Source organism: Pavona decussata, unplaced genomic scaffold (genome assembly GCF_977016875.1).
Source record: "Pavona decussata unplaced genomic scaffold, jaPavDecu1.1 SCAFFOLD_100, whole genome shotgun sequence".
Lineage (NCBI taxonomy): Eukaryota > Metazoa > Cnidaria > Anthozoa > Scleractinia > Agariciidae > Pavona > Pavona decussata.
This window is the reverse complement of record NW_028145515.1, coordinates 4246914-4267499: the sequence shown is the minus strand read 5'-3', so window position 1 is coordinate 4267499 and position 20586 is coordinate 4246914. Positions and strand designations below refer to the sequence as shown.

At 39.0% G+C, this 20586-nt stretch overlaps 2 protein-coding genes and 2 long non-coding RNA genes across 4 annotated transcripts in view; 3 read left to right on the top strand and 1 right to left on the bottom strand.

Moving 5' to 3' along the window:
* The window catches only part of LOC146472441 (uncharacterized), a 113776-nt gene that overhangs the window by 27509 nt on the left and 65681 nt on the right, over positions 1 to 20586 (top strand). The window lies entirely within an intron of this gene.
* On the top strand, positions 516 to 6279 carry LOC146472444 (uncharacterized). The gene is made up of 6 exons (XM_085119775.1): positions 516 to 857; positions 2560 to 2806; positions 3390 to 3590; positions 4203 to 4347; positions 4898 to 4992; positions 5888 to 6279. Exons 1-6 carry the CDS (start codon positions 595 to 597, stop codon positions 5987 to 5989), a joined length of 1053 nt encoding a protein of 350 aa, XP_084975901.1. The 5' UTR covers positions 516 to 594; the 3' UTR covers positions 5990 to 6279.
* On the top strand, positions 11654 to 14401 carry LOC146472443 (uncharacterized). The gene is made up of 2 exons (XR_014866630.1): positions 11654 to 12107; positions 12153 to 14401. It is a non-coding gene; the product is annotated as an uncharacterized LOC146472443 (long non-coding RNA).
* The window catches only part of LOC146472442 (alpha-catulin-like), a 30984-nt gene continuing 26475 nt past the window's right edge, over positions 16078 to 20586 (bottom strand). The window contains exons 14-18 of the mRNA XM_085119785.1: positions 20170 to 20218; positions 19545 to 19601; positions 18923 to 19045; positions 18318 to 18401; positions 16078 to 16398 (exon numbers count right to left, since the gene is read on the bottom strand). Coding sequence (XP_084975911.1) covers positions 16213 to 16398; positions 18318 to 18401; positions 18923 to 19045; positions 19545 to 19601; positions 20170 to 20218 — 499 coding nt within the window. The 3' untranslated portion in view covers positions 16078 to 16212. The remainder of the gene's footprint in view (positions 16399 to 18317; positions 18402 to 18922; positions 19046 to 19544; positions 19602 to 20169; positions 20219 to 20586) is intronic.

The following is a 20586-nucleotide window of genomic DNA, read 5'->3' as shown; positions in this document are numbered from 1 at the left end:
AGACCGTCATAGCTCAGTATGAAGACGCCACTGATGATGTCTGTATACATGTGACCCTTTGAGGGGCACAAACATGCGGCCGGAAAAAGGGCGAAGAAATTGGCCAAAACATCTGGAGTTCACTTTTGCCAGAAAAAAAGGTTTGTTTTCTCTTGTGAACTTTCGAATATGTAGATAAATATTTCTCCTTGCACTTAAATTGTTTGGAATGCTGAAAACCACCCGAAGAGTCATTTTTAAGATATGGAACAGCTCTGTCGCGGCCGTCCTCCTGATGTCACGCACAATAAAAACTCAGAAAATTAAACTGTTCTATTTTTAACAGGAAGCACGATATCGAGCTAAGAAAATTGTGAAAAAATATACGTTTAAGTAATTTTGAATGAAGGTAAAAATTCTGTAGGCATCCCGGTTTTAATTTAGAATTTGGTGACGTCACGTGAATACCAAGAATCCTGTTGCGTGACTTTCGTGTTCATTTGAGCCCGCTGTCATTTATCAATAACTTAGCAATGGTTAGCAAGTGAAGAAAGTGAATCCAAGTACATTCATATACGCCCTTTACTCATTTCATTGCATTTCAGTCGTAAAAAAATGAATAGAAATTTTGTACGCTTCTTTGTGAATTCAAAGCCTTTTATCCGCCACAATGGAATTGCTCAACAAGTTCGCAAGTTTGCTGTTTCGAGCCTGATGAACAAAGATTTCAACCTTCCAACGAGCCCAAATGACATGCCTCGTGCTGGGGGCATCGCTTCCATGATGCGGTTGCCAATTGAGAGCAGTGCCGAGGGTTTAGACGCGTGTTTTGTGGGAATTCCATTGGATTCCGGAACATCAAACCGGTCTGGCACACGGTAGGTTTAATGGGAGAACATGTGTTTTTAAAATTTTCTGACGAGTGCACGTGCATAGCCCCTGAAAGTTGACGTGACTATCCACTCAGTTGGTGATTGGGAAAGTTCAGTGTCGTGCAATAATGAAAATACGCTCTTGCACGTACTTCTTTCTTCATTAATAGCTCCGTCTCCTGCGCAGCCGTTTTTAGGCTCGTCACGAGCCTAAAAATGGCTGTTTCGGAGACTATGTCAGGTGGGGGCGCCACCAGAAAGGGTACCTTTTTCCTGCTAGAGTTATATATAAAAGGGTAAGGGATTTCACGGGCTGAAGTACGTTGTGAAAATTTTCATTTAGGTATTTAGAAGGGTTTCTCAAAGTATCTTGAACAGACACACCAAAAAGAGATGCAGTTTTTCTACTGTAGTTACGTAAAAGGGGTACCATTTTATATGGAAGGTATATGAAAGTGTTGTCGAAAATGGTAAAAGGTTAAGGGGCTGGACTTCGAAGCAGTGCCGGCTCCTATAAATGTCTTTCTAGAATACCCCTGCAGTCCATATGCCGGTCTTTGCATCCTGGCATTTCAGGTGAATTAATTAAAAGTAAGATGGAAAATCAAAGCTTTGTGTAGAACATATCCTATCCTTTACCATCTCTGTGCCATCGCCATACCCGTAGACTATATACAACTGTAGCTGAAGGGCCCAATGGGGGGAGGGGGGTACTCCTCGGAATTCTCGGTAGGGGTGTGCCACCCAGTTCTCCAAACCCTGACCCTATTTCAGACCAAAACATGCCATTTTGCACACCCGTTTTCAGAACTGGCCTCTAAAACCCACACCCGTTTTTAGGCTTGGCTTGTAGCGTAATTAAGCTTCGTGTCAGTTCTGAAGTCAAGAATTGGACAAATTCACCCAAAAATTCAGCTCAACTGATATAACATACATGGGGGAGTATCTCCCCCCCCCCCCCCCCCCCCGCTCGGTCTGAAGGCATTTTCTGCTCTGTTATGAAGTCCTGAGCATCACATGCCCACCAAGAATTCTGAGGAATTAACTCGCAGTATGAGAAAGGGAGTACTTCCCTGTATAAGCTATAAGTGGCACCAAAGGGTGTAGTTTTGGAGTTGTTATGGTCTGAAATAGGGTATTGATTTTAACCATTTTGGTCTCGGAGGCTGAAAATGGGTATGGAATATGGATTCTAGAAACCAGGTCTGAAAATGGATACTGGAAATTACACACTTTGGTCTGAAATAGAGTCAGGGTTTGGGGAACCGAGCCGTACAACCAAAAATTCTAAGCCCCCTTCTGTACCAGGGAGTACCCTCATGTAAATTCTCTCTATATATTATCCCTGTCCAATTATTTTTTTAAATTTACTTGGAACAAAATTTTCACAAGGGAACTGTCCTGATTAAAAAGTACAGACCAAGTCTTAACATCCAATCAGACTCAATATGTGCTAAATTATTCACTTGACTTTGGTTTTCCTTTGTGTGAGGTCACTTGATGATTCACTAGCTTAGAACAATTATAGAATATTGTTTTCAGTTTAGTTTTGTCTACTTACTTATGTAAATTTTCTTCATTTTCTTGATAACGATGACAGGATGTCATCAAAATGTCGAAATCTCTCTGCGTTAGTTTTTCTGATTAATTGATCAAATAATTATGTCAGAAATAACAACATTGAAGACCTGTGTATTTTTCTTAACAGCCTTGGTCCAAGACAAATAAGAAGTGAATCTTGCTTGCTCCGTCCATACAACAATGCCACCGGTGCAGCGCCATTTGAGTCTCTGAATGCTGCAGATATTGGCGACATTCCTATCAATACATATAATCTTACCAAGACAGTGGATATTATACACAAACATATTGCGACAATTGCCGGGTTTGGTTGCAAGCCTTTGATTCTGGGAGGTGATCATACAATCACTTATCCGATTTTGCAAGGAATCAAGGTTAGGTGCTCAACATTTAATGTCTCAATTATATTACTGGCAATAATCAAAGATTAGGAAGTACATTCAATGTCACCAGGTTCTATCTCCTTTGCCAAGTTGGTGATATTGTCATCCACCCCTGCAAAATCTGCGGGGTATGCCAGATAAGCAATCCTAAGATCCATTTATTCAATCAATGTTCTCCCATATAATCATGACTCCAATCTTTATTAGGAGTACATTCTCTCTATGTTAAACGCAGCCACTGAATTGGTACATGCAAGCAAGTGTTGTGAAGTGATAATTATTACAAAATCTCCTGTTTATTGTTAGGGTTTTTAGGTTTTTAGGTAAGAGTAGGAACTACATTTTTGGCCCTGGGGGTAGCAGGCCCGGGGGTGGGTGGGAGGGGGCAGGGGGGAGGGGACTCAGGTATAAAAGTGACAGGGAAGTGTAAATGAGGTCAAGTTGTTAGATCCAAAATTGCCCTGTTAGGCTGCAACTGCATCAAAAAAGTCCAATGGCCCATGTACATGCTTTGATAGCCCGCAGTTCGAATATATGTTTTATATGATCATATTCACTTTCAAATCATTACCAGGATATTCATGGCCCCGTTGGTCTGGTTCATATTGATGCTCATTCAGACACTAACGATCTGATGTTTGGTGAGAAAGTGACGCATGGAACAACATTTCGACGAGCAGTAGAGGAAGGTCTGCTGGATTGCAAACGTGTTGTACAGATTGGTTTGCGAGGATCAGGTTACACTGGACATGACTATAAATGGGCTGAAGACCAGGTTCAGTATTTTTGCATTGTTATTTGAACTGTTAACTGTGGTATATATAGTTGTGCCACAAAAATGTAAAGTCCTTTCAAAGGAGCAGTTTCTGTAAATGTTCAAGTAAGCACCCTCTCTTGAATAAGTGCTCCCCTCAAACAGTGCACCATCTGGTTCCAGAAATCCAAAAATCTTCTCATTACTCCTATCCTATGACTTTTCTAAAAAGTTCCTGGGAAATTTGTTAGCCTAAGGACACTTGTTAAAGGATTTACTGTAAATCAGGATTCTGTAACGTCAAATGGTAATTTGCAGGGAAATTGGAAACTAAAATTGTATCAAATAACTTCATTGGCAAAATGTGAAATGGTTTGAAAAAATGCTTTACTTGAATCAATTCACTGAATATATAACCTGCAAGAGTGGATATCTTTTATGGCTCATTAGGCATCTGCCTCCATTGCTCTTCAAATGGTGCAAGATCTGCCACCTCTTCTTTTTCATATAGTAGCCCGCAGCCCCTCTGCCCACCCCTCCTTCCACCTCAACCTACCACCAGAGCACCATACTTCTAAGTGGGAGGTAAAGTTAAAGGTCGAAGTAGTCTTGAGGCTTGATTTTGTTTCGCAGGGTTTTAGGTTAGTCATGGCACACGATTGCTGGCACAAATCACTGGAACCTCTGATGGCTGAAATTCGGCAGCAGATGGGCAGTGGACCAGTGTATATATCATTTGACATTGATGGATTGGATCCATCGTTTGCTCCAGGAACTGGTATGACATTGGTGGTGTGCCCTTATCTCCCGGGGAGGGGCAACTCTCATATGAAAGGGGCGGGGATGCTCGTCGTCTTGCTTAGGGGTGTAAATTTTGGATTTTGGTCTCACTTAGGGAGTTCTGGGCAAAACACCATTATATTTAGCCGTGAAGGTCTCGTTTAGGGTTGCATGTGAAGAAATCTAAAAATATATATTTGTCTGCACATGTCTTAAAACGGTCTCTTTTAGAGGTCAAAAACAGCTTGGGCCACACCCAGATTGGTCTCCTTCAGGGGTTTTATTAAAAATTTCCAATGAACATTTCTGCTCCTTTCATATGAGTGTGCCCCTCCCCCCCCCCCCAGGCCTTATCTGCCCTGCCTTTTCCAGAAGCATCCCAAAAAAATGTATATGAGAACTAGGCTTTAGTGTACGATACATGCCTTTTTGATTCTTCTGTTAAGTACCCCTGGAAATTTCTCTGTAATCGTCTAAACACCACGCCTTTATAGCACTTGGACCAGCTATGTCAACTGAAAATTATTATTTCTTTATATCCATGTAAGGAACCCCAGAGATTGGAGGACTAACAGCCATACAAGGAATTGAGATTGTGAGAGGCTGTCGTGGGATGAATGTTGTTGGTGGAGATTTGGTTGAGGTAAAAAATTAAACCAGCACTTGAACCAAGCAACACACTTCTTTAAATAACAATGTTAATTCTCCTGACTGAAAGCCACACATTTCTTTTTAAGGTTAGTTCAGAGAATTTGGTGTTACATCAAACAATGTCACCTAGTTGATGATTTTCTTTATTCTCATCAGCTGTCTGGTTGACAATGTATTGATAATGTGAGGAGAAATCACATGTTGATCACTCCTGGGAGGCCGACACTTGTTTTGCTTAGGGCTGTTATTTTTCCCTTTATCCTTTATCATCATCAATAATTGTTGCTGTCATCATCATCACTACCACCACCATCATAAAATAATCCATTATCATCGACTCATCAGTCAGTCATCACTACCACCATAATATCATCACTATCATCATTGCCATCATCGTCATCATCATCATTGTCATTATCATCACTATCATCATCATCGTCATCATCATCATCATCATCATCATTACCATCATTGCTATTATCACTATCATCATCATCATCATTGACATAAATATTAAGAGGTATGTCTATCATCATCACCACCACCACCATCACCAAATAATCCATTATCATTGACTCATCAGTCAGTCATCACTACCACCATATTATCATCACTATCGTCATTGCCATCATCATCATTATCATCATCATCAGCATCATCATTGTCATTATCACTTTCATCATCATCATCGTCGTCATTATCATCATTGACATAAATATTAAGAGGTATTTCTGTCTGTGTCACTGACTAAAAAAATACCTTTATATATTATTAAGCTTTTATATATTATTATAATTTATTTATTCAGGGATTTATTTATTCATTTATTCAGGGATTCAATAGTTAAAAAGTTGTTTCGGACAATGATTCACATGCACTGTTTTCAGGTCTCCCCTCCTTATGACACCACAGGAACCACTGCCCTTACTGCCGCAAACCTCTTATTTGAAATGCTCTGCGTGTTGCCAGGGGTGACTTACAAGTCTTGATCAAGGGTGTACAAATGACGTCGAAAGACGGACAAACCATTCCTGGATGGAACTAAAAAATGATGCAGTGTGGTCACTTGTACTACTGTTGGTTACATCTAAATGTGACTATGTAACTCCAAAGCTATTTATTAGGAATTTTGCTACTACCGTATTTAGTCGATTAACCACCCACCTTCGCATAAGCGCCCACCCTGAAAGCCCAAAAAGTAAATATTAAGCTCCCACCCTCGAATAAGCGCCCACCCTGAAAGACCAAAAACTTAATTGGCGCCGACCCCAACCCCCTCAAACAAACAAAAAAAAAAAAAACGTTTCTGTACTAGCTCAGCGCAAAGTCAGAGGAGCGTCACTTGTGTTCCAAACTCGGTTTTAGCTACGGTAGTCACCGAACTTTTATATTATGGCTTTTTCGTGTTACCTTTTGCACTTTGTCTTGTCTTGTTGAATGGAAATAAACTTTTTATCCCTTGTTTTGTTATTCTTTCAAATGTCCTCTCTTGCTGAAAATGTTAGGAAAATCATAAACGCCCACCCTCGAATAAGCGCCCACCTCAAGTTAACGCTCACTCTCAACCCAAATTAAATAAGCGCCCAGGGCGGTTTATCGAATAAATACGGTATGTAGCGTAAGTTTAGTCAGCTGAAGTCCTACAAAATCCAGTCTTGGAAGTCTTGAGCCAAAGAACAAGTGTGGATCCACATTAAGTACTTCAAAAACTTATAAATAATTCATTATCCCATGGATCTATCAAATGGTCGATAATTCATCACGTGCAGTGACTTTATATCGATGAACCTCCTCCTTATTAGTATGCGGTGTTTTTTCTCGTATGCTAATTTCCAACGTTCACAAAAGCATAATTCTTATGAACTCTTTTGACACACGCTTTTCCAGGAATGTTTTTGAAGCCGTTCAAAAAACTCGCAGCACGTGTTTTATCGGGTCTAAAACCACTCGGCTGCGGCTGGTATTTAGTTTAGTATAGTCATACCTACCCGCCTCGACTAGCTTTAGCTATTTGGGGGTAAGTATATAACTAAGTTGTAACTCTCTGTTTTAATAAAGCGGTGTTGTTGTTAGTGTTGTCGTTGTTGTTGTTGTTAAAATACTCCTGCTCGTTTTTTAAACATTACACAAAACACACACGAATTAAACCAGGGCAAGTTCGGAGTATTTCTTCAATTTTTTGGCCAAAAAGGCAGAATACATCTGTTTTGCAGGTTGGGAAGGGAGGCGTTTTCTGTTACCTTTGGCTACAATTTGGTATGACTTGTCATTGGTCATGTGATCTGAGGTTATACTTTGGACGGGCATGTTTTTGGAAATCTTTTTCAATGAAAAAATTGAAATTTATTATTGTAAATTCTACCATTTAGTGTCATGTCAGTGTGTTTTAGACTACTTTTGAATCAATTTTACTGCTAATAATAAAAAATTCAGGATATTCCGAAAAAGCTGAACTAAATGAATAATTGTAGTCCTCCGTCGTTTTTATGGCGTTTTGGAAGAGATTTTCATCAGTTCCTTTCAGTTCGCCTATTCGTGTCTTTTAAAAATCAACATTTTCTATGTGTTCCATCAACTCCTGTTAGACTTAAACTGAAAAAAAAAACGCAGAAGAAGGTTGGAAATGTCCCATCTGTCCACTTGTGGTGGGAAGCGCTATGTTTACTTGCCTAGCTGAAACCCCAAGTGTCCTTATGCCACTCCTAGTCCTATCTGTGACACATTGAAGAAACGTGACGCACTCGCTGCTTTTAAGTTTTATTTCAATCATTACACCTGTGTTCTTCGTAGGATTACATTTAGCTTAAAGGGGAAGTATCACGCAAATTTGCTGTCATTTCAAAACCCCAAAAATGTTTGTCTGCCAGCAGAAACAACGAAATAATTGTCAAGTTTGTTATAAATTATCACCCAGTGCAATAAAACTGTTGATTAGTGCCTCTAGCCAGACACAGAGTAGGCCGGTATGGATTGAAACTTGAAAAATATTAGGCTAATGTTTTTCAAGTTCTCGCATTTTTGTTTCCAAAATGCGCTAGAACAGATCACGAGTTGTTCCTTACAAGAATTGAGTTGATTTCTTTCCTCTCGTCATTCTAGAATTACTTGGCAGCTGATTGAAGGTCTTATTTCATCATTTTTAACAAAAGATATGAAAAACCTCATGATACTTCCCCTTTAACTTTGTCGTTTAGGTACCCACTTAAGCTGACCCACTATCTGTAATGTTTATTCATAATTCGGACTGGCCATTAATTTTTGCATGTCACAATTCGCTCATTCCTGTTTTGGAACACAAGGAGATGGGACGACGACCTTCGTATCTCCTTTAACGTTTTGTTTGAAGTCGGACCACTTAAGCACGTCCCCTTCCCCACGTTTGCATGTCTGCGACATTTCCTTGATTGCTTCTCCTGGGAGAACGCAGGACCACAGGTTGAGGTTGGCCATGGATCCCTGGAAGGACTGTTTGACTTCAAAAATGTCCCAACATTTCTTCTCCGCGTCACGCTCTTGTTATCGCCCAACAATGACTATTCCGTTTTCCTTAATGGTTTATCTTGTTTGGAAGCCTGTTTCGCTGTAAGTCAGCTCTCCATCGTTGCGTAACTACCAAGACCCATTGTTAATCCACGAAACACAGATATGATGCCACTTGCCATCATTTGCTGCCACCCCTGAGTCACTGTTGCAGTGAAAACAAAAACAAACAAACAAACAAACACACAAAACAAAATAAGTAGCCAGTTGGTCTCATTGTTCACTAAAAGATATTGATTTACTTCGGCAAATAACTGTATAACTGTATTATATAACTGAGTGCAACTTCGAAAACCATAAAACTAGAATTACTTCAAGGTTTAGTGCTGGGAAAGAAGACCATGCACATACAAACTGAGTGAGGCGCACGTTCTAACAGTAATACGGTTTGTGTTTTTGTCATTAGGGCTTGATTTAGCGTATGATTGCTCCCAGAACAATACGCGTTCCAGAAATAGTTTTGTGTACAGAGTGGGGGAGGAAGGGGGAAGAGGGACTAAAGCCCTTTAGTGGCCTGTTTTTCGGAAAGCAAATATTCTCCAAAAAATAAGATGAAATTGTTGTCAAGAGAAGAAAAGCAACTGCTATGCTGTATACAAAATGATCCAAGAATTACTTATTTGCTCAGAAAAATATATTCTTGGTTTCCACGTGACGTCAACAAATTCTAGAATTTAAAACCGGGAGACCTCCAAAAATTTTTTACCTTCACTCAAAACAGACAGCCGTGGAAGAGCTGTTTCGTCTCTCAAAAATGACTCTTCGGGTGATTTTCAGCATTCTAAACAATTTAAGTTTGGGGAGAAATATTTATCTAAGAAAAATGAAAATTCACAAGGAAAAACAAACCTCTTCTCTGGCAAAAGTGAACTCCAGATGTTTTTTCATATTTCCGGTCTCCATGTTGGTGCCCCTCAGAGGGACACCAACATGGCGTCTCCATACTAAGCTCTATAAATTTGTGTGGAACATTTTGTCAAATAACTCGAGTACGGAATATCGCCCAGACCTGACACTTGACTTCATTCACAGAATGGTTTCGATTTTTTTTAATGGCGTGACAGGGAAAACCGGCAATAGCCTGTAGGAGTCATAATTTTCGATCCATCCAAAAAGGAAAGAACACTAGTAGTAAAGGGCGCACCGTAATATCCTGGTTTTTTTTTCGCGGTGGAATCTCATTAATTAGTGGTGGAATACATAAACGTCTATGACGTCATAGCCTATTGTCTTGATCTCGTGAATAAAATGCGGTGGATTCTCATAAACGTGAAATTGATTGTAATAGGATGATGTCGTGTTTTATTTTAGCCTTACTAACAGGTTACGAGCCGGCTTGACAGGTTGATCAATGTTGTTATGTTCTATTTTTATCTCATGGCATTCATCGTCGGTATCACCGGTTTGACAGGTTGTTGAAGGAGATGTTGACAGAATTGCTTAGACAATAGAAAACGTTGTTTCGGTTCATTGATTCCTTGCTGCTAAATTGTGCATGTTAATAATAGCGCACACAAACTTAACACATGATGTTGATGACTGTCAACCTTAACTTACGTTATCAGGTGTCCACGCGCTTTTGGCTTTCAGATCGGAAACTTAAACTCTTGGATGACCTCTCTTTTTTTCAAGGTCGGATAGCCACTAATCATGCAGGCATGCCGTGACCCGAATCCAAAGCCTACATTTGCATACAAACTCCTACGGAAAGAACCCATTAAACGTCTACTACCTAACAAATAGTCCACTACAACACGCGAGTAATGAATGCTTGCTTTTTAACAAGACAGATTTTCTATTGTTTTCCTCCTCCTCCTCCTCCTCCTCCTCATTTCTATTGTTTTCCATCCTCCTCCTCATTTTCTATTGTTTTTCTTGAGAGACCTGAAAATAAATCATTGCCTTTGACTAGTGAACACAGAGAAAGATGAAAAACCGAATTTGCTTTCATGTTTATAATAGTCAAGCTGAGCTTACTATTTCTATTTTTCCTGACCTAGCCTACTCCTCCTCCTCATTTTTATTGTTTCCCTCCTCCTCCTCCCCCTCCTCAATTCTATTATTTCCCTCCTCCTCTTCCTCCTTAATTCTATAGTTTCCGTCATCCTCCTCCTCGTTTCTATTGTTTTCCCTCCTCCTCCTCCTCCTCCTCCTCTTCCTCATTTCTATTGTTTTCCCTCCTCCTTCTCCTCCTCCTCCTCCTCCTCCTCATTTTCTATTGTTTTCCTCCTCTTCCTCAATTCTATTCTTTTCCCTCCTCCTCCTCCTCCACAAAATTTGACATGAGCAATAAATTGGTCCTACAGGTTGGGGGTTGGGCGGTGGGCCAATCACCCGTCCCCTTAAAACAAAGCAGATTACAGAAACATTAAACACTCGAAGGCAATCTTCTCTTGGGGCCAATGTGGTACCTTGCTTAAGCAAAGCATGGCGCCCTTGAGCCAAAGCCGAGAGAAAGCTCAGGAGCTGAACAAACCACTAATGACACCAAGGGCGCAGATAAGAATAGGGAACTGGAATGTGAGAACGATGTATACTACAGGAAAATCCGCACAAGTTGCGAGAGTGATGAATCAGATGAAGATCCAAATTATCGGAATAAGTGAGTGCTGATGGACAAGAGCAGGTAGAATGAAATTGAGTTCAGGCGAAACAGTCCTTTACTCAGGACGAGATGGAACCGAATAATGACTGCAGGACTGTATTAACCTGAACACCGGAAGGGCCACGAAAACGGGGCAAGCCAAGGACAACATGGAGGAGGACGGCGGAGAGGGAAAGGGAAAAGGCTGGATGGAAGAATTGGAGTGAGGTACAAATCGCAGCGGCTGACAGAGCTGGTTGGCGGAGTTGTGTTGAGACCTTATGTGCCACATGGCACGAAGTGGATAGGTAAGAGGTAACAGGTATTTCCATGTGGTGTGGCATCCTCATTGGCTTTAAGTTGACAAAGTTATTGGGCATTTACGATTTTTTTAGGTGCAAAGGATTATGGGAAGGTTTTACAGTAATATTATTATTACTGTAGCAACATTGGTATGTTAGAGGATTAATCAGAAGTAAATTGAGCTAAAAAAGCATACTTCACCATCACTCAAAACAATAGCTGAATAACTGTTTCATGTTTATTAAACTGTACAAAAACGTAAACTGTACAAAGACTTTTGGCTTTTACACAACAGACAGCACTTGTCTGACTATCAATTTCCAATGCTATAATGTACATGTTATGGATAATGTGTAATTTGCTGCTAAGATATTCATGCCTAGTAATGTAGTTAACCATATATGTAGGTCATGCTTGATATATCAAAATTCTAACATTCCAAGGCTACAATGACTCTCAAAAGTCGTTGAAATACTGTTCCCCTTTCCCCAGGTTGAATGTTGGTTGAGCAAATCAGTGCTTGCGTCATCACCACTTCCATTTATTTTACTTTTAAACATTTGAGCAAATCAGCGCACACGTCATCACCACTTCAATTTTACTTTCAAACAACATTGCTTGGGAGGGAGAGAGAGGGAGATGCTTTGAAGAAACAGTGATTCAACATTTTGACGCCAATTGTGACAGAAGACTTTTCGTGACAGAGTCATGAGCTGACGAGCAAGCTTTTCTTAGACTTTCTCCAAGTCTCCTCTCAGCTCGCGACATTGTTACTTGGCTCACAACACCATCCCACATTTCTCACTTTTGACCCACCATAACAAACATAAGGAGCTGACTTGTGGCAAGAAATTTCAAGGGTGAAACCAGCAAAGTTATTAAGTGAAAGTTCAAAACTATTAGTTTATTAGACCAATTCCACAGCCTTTTGAATCCCAGCCTCTGACTGGTCAGAAAATAGCATTGTCAGTGTTTTTCTGGCCAATTGGCAAGCTGCTTCTATTGTGCCAACTTTTCATGTACTCTTGTACATTGGACTATTTTCACCAACAATACTTTTCATGGAGGTGATGCAACACTGCCCACAAAAATTCAAAGACAACAAAGATTTTTCTAGTACAAATGTTCAATTTTATCTTGTCCTGGCTAGTTATCCCAGGGTCTCTAAAGACTGGAAATGGAAAAAAATCCTAGCTACTTAAACAAGGAGAGTCACTGTCAAACTTCCAATAATTTATAAACCTACTTTTATTATTATTTAAGCCAAATATATTAACATTTTTAAAATAACATTACAACAGGAAAAATATTGTAACTACAAAAATATCGTAACTATAGTTGGCTTTCGTTCTCTCCTTCAGAAAGCAGTGTACGCTGAGTTTTATTCTTTTTTCATGAGACAATCTTGAGAACTATGGTTATTTTTCGCATATTGCTTCATGAAGTAGTTTCAAATTCAAATCGAACATGGCGACAACAGACGAGTTCTTCCCACGAAACTAGTTTTATAGTCGCATACGTAAATTGTGTTAAAAGTAAATGCAAATGAGGTTTTTCGTGATCAAGATGATTCTTGGTATCCTATACTAATAAGTAACTTACTATGGACCACATAACAAGTTTTCAGATTTCTTATGTATGTTTGAATTCATAACGATTTACACTTGGGGGACATCAAAGAGGAAGTATCACAATGTTTTGGGGATATCTCTTATACCTGCCAACTTTTTCTGAGTCAAACGCGTGAGATTTTTGTCTCGTCATGGCCGGGATTTCCGAAAACGACCGAGCCACTTCCGACGATTTTCCGAAGACTTCCGAACGTTGCAGAAAATGTCCATAGATATTCCGACGACCTTTGAACACTTACGCTTCACAAACGGATTTTAGACATTTGAAAGCTTTTGCGATTGTTATAAAGAGCAAAGAAATAACACATAACAAATCTGAAATGAAATTGAAGTTTTTTTCGTCTGGATTTGTGTAGTTAGGCGTGAGCAATTTTCCTTGATGCGTGAGATCGATGTCTTAGTCCGCAGGCGTAAGACTCGCGCATAATGCATGAGAGTTGGCAGGTATAATCTCTGTGGAGCTCTATTCTAGATACAGTCGATTCCCGATAGCTCGAACTTTAGTCTCCAAAGCAGCCGTTCTTAGTGTCGTCAGGCGTCTGCGTTGGAGACTACTCGAACTTTCAGTGGAAATTGAAAAGGTTGGAGTTATCGGAGGTTTAGGACAAATGACCGGAAATGAGGAAAAATGGTGTCTACTGTGTATTTCTCTTGAGTTCATACAGTGAAATTTTAATCAAATTTAATTATAGAGAAGTCGAGTGAAAATGGAACAATACTGCATTTCTAAATTATAAATCAGAACGTAACGTAACATGAAACAAAACAAAGCAAAACAGCAGGACAAGACTAGGTAATGCGAATTGCAGGTTTCAAAGAGAAGTTAATATGGTTCGAGTTATTGAAGGTTAAACTATATAGAAAATGACCTGAAGGGAAACGAAAATTGCTCGAGTTAGCGGGAGGTTATCGAGGATTCGAGTTACCGAGGGTAAAATTACAGTAAATGTATGACCGAAATCCAGGGGAAATCTATTTTGGTTCGAGTTAAGCATGAGGTTCGAGTAAGCGAATGTTCGAGTTATCGGGAGTCGACTGTAATCTCACTTGACGACACTTGGGTGTAAAATCTGAGCTTTGTCTATCATTTTCCTACCAAATTTAAAAATTAGTGACAACCTGGTGAAATGGGTAAAAATTGAAACACTGCAAAATATTTTAGAACAGAAAGAACACAAAGTAGTGGGAAGTGCGTCCAAGGAAGGGCAAGAACTTGGACAAAATGATACAAAAAACAGTAAATTCAGATCTTCTTGTCCCAGTAATTTCCCTTGGTTTTTTAGCCTGACATTTTTGAATAATTATTGGATTAATTGAAAATAGGGGTTTGAACATGAAGAAGTTAATAAAAGTTCAAATTACGATTTTTAGAAGCCAGGATTTGAATTTATTATTATTTTGTTAATTAATGTGTCTGGGCACACACTGCCCACTTGCCAATTATCATTATTATTATTATTATTATTATTATTATTATTATTATTATTATTAGGCATGATGATGTTATTGATTTGATGATGAAAATTACAGGTAGAATCATATTAAGACAACGTCTTGGTGTCCTCATAACACCATCATTAATATTCATTAATATTCTTGTTATCTGTTGAATATTATATTTTGACCTGATGATGGTGTCATGAGGACACCGAAACGTTGTCTTAAATATGATTCTACCCGTAATTATCAATATTATTATTATTATTATTATTATTATTATTATTATTATTATTATTATTATTATTATTAATTTTTTTGCAGAAAGTGCAAAATTTAAAATTTTCCTAGGTTGGAATAGGGACTAGATTCACAAAGCCCTGCTTGCTTCTGAACAATACTGTTGTTGGGCTAACAATAGGCTCTTACAAAAACAATACTTAGGAGGACGGTGCCTACTTTTGTTACTGCGTATACGTTCTGCACATCTTGAGATACTCGGGTTTCCTATGAGCGGTGCCTACTAATACAGGGATATTTTAGCGCGGTTTAAAACTATGTGGAGAAAGCAGAACTTAGCAAGTGCTCTTAATATCCAAAAAGAAAATTGGTGGTAACCATGCATTTTTTTAGAGATAAGAAAGCTTCCATTTGGAAAAACCCCATACATTACTTTGTATTTTACTGTTTTTAAGAATAATTGTTGCGCATAGCCATAAACCACACAAAAAAATACTTCTTTATTAGTAGGCACCATCCTTAACTTAGGATGGCTTCATGATCTGTAAAGGAACAATACTTAGGATACATCTTGACTTAGAATGGCTTCGTAAATTAAGCCCCATAGGGCTCTATAAGATTCAAAACTTCTAATAACTTCTGTATGGCAAATCTATTCATGGCCCAATTTTTCATTAATACAAAAGGGCTGTCATCGTACTACCAGCGTGCAACCAGCTATCATGACTGATAAATACTCTGAAGATAACTAGCTACTCAAAGTTTGAAAATGACAAAAATACAAGAGGCGGGAAAGAGTTTCTTTCATGTAATTTGTTTTTGTTGCAGAGTTAGGTTCTTCAAAGCTAAACGACAGCCCTGCAGATAAAATAATTTACTGTAAATCCTCTATTAAGCCCCCTCTCTCAAATAAGACCCTGTTTTTTGAGGAAAAAAGTCGTTGACCCCCCTCTTTTAAGCCCCCCCTCCCTCTCCTTTAACCTCCACTCCCCCCTTTCCCTTCACAACCAAATTAATAAAAGAAAAAAAAAAAACAGAAGGTATTACGGTAATTAATCACGAATTCAGTGTAAGACTTCATGTGCACCGACTAAAGTAAGGTTTATTCACTTGCTGGACGTTTAGAACACCGATCACCCTGGCCAGTAATAATAATAATTTGTTCTTGATCCTCCAAAACGTGAGAAACAGCCATTGCTTGAAAACTTAGAATTCCACGCTTCTTTTAATTTACCATAGCTCTAGCCTGTTTCCTCCTTTTTTGTTATGATACTTTTTATCAAATTAAATAAGCCCCTCCCCCCTCTCTATTAACCCCCTCCCCCCTCTATAAAAGGCCCTGTCCCCTCAAGCATGCTTGGAATTAATAAATAAGCCCCCCCGGGGGGCTTAACAGCGGATTTACAGTACCGGTATTTAAAATGCCACACTAACCGTTCTCCATGAAACATGCTATACATGAATTAGACACTGAATGTTACAATTCGGTTTTGTACACTGTTCCTCCACAATGTTCAATAGTAGTTTTTGGTTCGTACTCGTCACACTCAACACTCTGTAGTGAGGATCGCCGTGACAGTGTCGCTATAGAGGACTCTTCAGAGAAAATGCTCTCATCTATTTTCCATAATCTTTGATCTGGAGGCAGCTTGAGGGGTGAATTCTGGAAAACAAATGTTTTCAGTCAGTTGAAGGGCTGGGTGCACAACCATGCTATAGTGCACTTCAGATAACTTTTTGTTGTTTTTGCTTGGATTTACTGCAGTTTTTGCATGTGGCCTTGAATTTCTTCAGAAACGTTCCACCAATGTTTTATCTGTTACTTTGCACTTCGTTTGCAATAAAAAGTCAAAACATGTTCAACATGGGCAACATTGCCTGATTTCATACCGTGGGGGTCTGGGTACGAGTCTCTGTATTATGGGATATGGGACTCAACACCCACATAGCCAGAAAGAGCACATCGAACTTTACAACATCCTCAAGTTTGGTGTTAATCAAGCTAATATTAGGAAAGATACAGCCATTCAAAAACTCCAAATTTTACTAAGAAATGTATGGAACGCCGGACGTGAAGGACGATTTGTCCGGCGTCCCATACATTTCTTAGTAAATTTCTTAAGTTCTTGAATGGCTGTATCTCGCCTAATATTCGCTTGATTAACACCAAACTTGAGGATGTTGTAAAGTTTGATATACCCTTTCTGGCTGTGGGTGTTGAGTCCCACATCCCATAATACACAGACTGGTACCCAGACCCCCACGGTATGAAATCAGGCAATGTTCGCTTTCGTCACATAACAAAGTGCTAAGCAGCGTATAAAACATTGGAGTAACTTCCTTTTTCACGTGGTTTCCCATTTCCTTCCAAGGCCTAATGCTCAGTTGCCAACTCATGGGTTCACCTGAACACCTTAACGTTCACTGCAGAGTTAACTGTTTGATTTACCCTTTGTATCATTAGTGCTGTGTGGCATACATTCATTGTCCCAAAACATGCCCATATGGCTATATATCGTTCAAAAATTCATTAATAATTCATAAGCCCATTGACCTATCAAATGGTCGATAATACATCACATGCAGTGACCTTATATCGATAAACCTCCTCCTTATTAGCATGCGGTGTTTTATCAGCAGATAAAACACACCTCATAAGTATGCGATGTTTTTCTTGTTTGCTAATTTCCAGCGTTCACAGAAGCATAATTGTTATGAACTCTATTGACACAGGCTTTTCCAGGAATGTTTTTGAAGCCGTTCAAAAAACTCGCAGCACGTGTTTTATTGGGTTTAAAACCACCAGGCTGCGCCTTGTAGTCTTAAACCCGATAAAACACTCCTGCTCGTGTTTTAAACATTACAAACATTTCCATATAGTTGTATACCTTTAAAACGGAATCCTGAATGTGGTGGGTGATAATAGATAGATTTTGAATTACGTTTACACCAGACGGCAGAAATGACCACGTGACCATGTTTATCCTTATTTGCCGCTCGCTGTTTTCAGTCTCTCAGCAAAATTGAGTAGTTTTGCGCTAGCATGAAAGGCCAGAATTATTTTGCACTGTTTTCACCTATGTACTCATTTTTTTCAAGAAAACAAAAACGCAAATCTAAAGTTTGCGGTTGCCGTAAACGCGATTCTGAATCCCTCTATTGACTAGACCAGGATTTTTCTCTGTTTCATTACTGCTTACCAGTCAGCGGTATTAAGAGTTGAGCGCATGCTTCGTGGGCCTGAGCTGTCAGCCTTAAGTCAGCCTCATGTTGTTTTTCGCTTGTTTGTAATCGTTCTACATTACAGCGGTTTTCGATTGAGTGTCGAAAGTAATTGCGCGTTTGCTTTGGTTTTGCATTACTACGCTCTGTGATTGACTAACAAAATTTGCGCCACTTTCTCAACTAATGGGAATCCAAACCAAAACAACCGTGTTTTCCCCGCACGCGTTTTCCCGCGCATGGCACGCAATTAGAAACCGCTCTAATAAAGGCCTTAGTTGCATAGCAGATTGCATCATCAATTAACAAAGTCTTTGCCTGACTTACATAATACTTGTTCACAGTAACAGGTTCTCTTACCCTTTCAGCTAGTAGATAACAGTTGTTGACAACTCTTGCCACAATTTTTATTATATTTTTTGTCAAATGCATCACTCCCCACACCTGCAAAGACAAGAAAAACCTGATTAAGATGCGATCTTCAACATGTCACTACCGTGGGACACAGAGTTATGCATGGGAATCCAACCCATGGACTTGCTCCATCCACCGGTCAGATGCCCTAACTAGCCGGTACTGAGGCACTGGTTAGTGAGTCAGGCTGTTGACTAGACTTTCTGAAAGTCCGTTTTCGTGGGAGTCCAGTCTCCGTTACTCGTCATGCACTCCTTTGGCACATAAGAAGACAACTTAAGGCAAGTCTAGCTGTTAACATGTGGGCCTTTTTGCATTCTGGGCCAAAACATCAATCTTACCACCAAATCAGCATGTAGGACTACAAATAATTTGTCACAAGAGGCTACATAAAGTTCCCACAAACCATAGTGAAAATTACATCTAACTGTAAGCACCAGACAGTATGCACCAGTATTTTCAGCAAAATATCAATAAAGAACAACTCCAAATGCCATATGGTTCTTTATTTAAAATATCAATGCAACTGTGCTTTAAATACCGGTGCCCACCTTTCTACAGCAAGCAGATTGTCCAACAGCTAACGATCTGCTGGTAAACATGAGTTGATGGCAGTATGCTGGGATTTTATCCAAGCATCTTAACAATTCTTTCTTCATCTCATTTTCTTGTGCCTACCAAAATAGAGGAGAATATTTCCTGGTGATGATGATGATGATGATGATGATGATGATGATGATGATGATGATGATGATGATGATGATGAAGGCCTACTAATAGGGGACACTAAATTACAATACTATCAACACTAACTAATTGATATATAAAAAAATATTAGCTAAAGATAAAATTTACAATGCCAATGAAACGCGAGATAATATTTAAAATGCCAATCAAACGTAGTCTGATTTATCTTATAAAATAAAAATAAAATAATACCTATTAATCAACAGGTGTCTTTTTATCTAAAAAAGTGTCATTTGTGTACAACATAGAAGGCAGTTATTGCAACCCTCTGTAATCACTTGATCAAGATCTACCTTACGAATTTTCTAATTTTCTAGCGAGTTATCACATACTTGACAATCAAACCATCAACACCTTTAAAAAACAATAATATGCAATCGTTGCAGCATTTATTGAAATCTGTAACAACTTCACCGCTTTTTTTACCTTTGAGGCATATTTTCTTGCTACTCTATAAAGTGCCTTTCCAGCATCTGCAAAATTCTGCAAGATAATTTCAGCATTGTTTTATAATTTATAGTTATTCTTCACTTGTTGTCAGTAGTAATTTTATCAGCGTAGTGCTTAGAAAGGGATTGACCCTTTAACATGTAACATCAAAGAAGAAATTCTCCTACCTTGTCCCCATACGTTTCTTACAAAAGGACTGGGGAGAAGGTATTAAAATATCAAGAAAATTCCCCTTTGGGTGATCATATCCCTAATTCTCATGACCTCAGGGGTTGAATAAGCATTGATATTACAAAGAGAAATTTGATGCTGACCACTGTTGAGGTTAAACACGACATCAGTCCAGCTTGACAGTTGTCCATAAGACAATGCAAGAAAAATTCCATAACATCACCAAATCACAATAAAATTATTATCGTTTCACCAGACAGGCTGATGTTGCAAAAGAAGGAAAGTTGCTTATTGTTTCAAAACAATTTTCCAAATTTGTGAAACCAATATTCATTATAATTAGTTTAACAGCATATTTCCCTTACAAAATCGCAAAAAAAAATCCATCAGGATTGCGATAACTATCGTCCTTGAAAAGTCTGATACTCACTTGAGATGCTTCAAATAATTCCTCAGTAGTTTGAAGTAACCCTTCTCCCCTGTTGAATTGAAAGCAGCGAATGTAAAATTAATTAAATTATTAATATACTTTTCCAACAAAACTACGAGCTTTATTATACACAAAAAGATGAATTAACATTACAGCTAGCATTCAAATAAAAAAAATGCACAATCACAGAGCTGTAACTGTACTGGGGTACAAAATATATATCAAGCCAGAAGCCTTGGTTTGATAGGAACCACACACATGCGTACCGCCAAATCACCCAATCACCATGTAGTGGCTGCCATGGACAGCTGTTTTATCCTTGTTCATTACCATGGTGCAGCCCCAGGCAAATTAAGCAAGACTCAAAAGGCACCACATATTACTACTAGGCAATTTGGCTGTATGCTGCATGAGTTT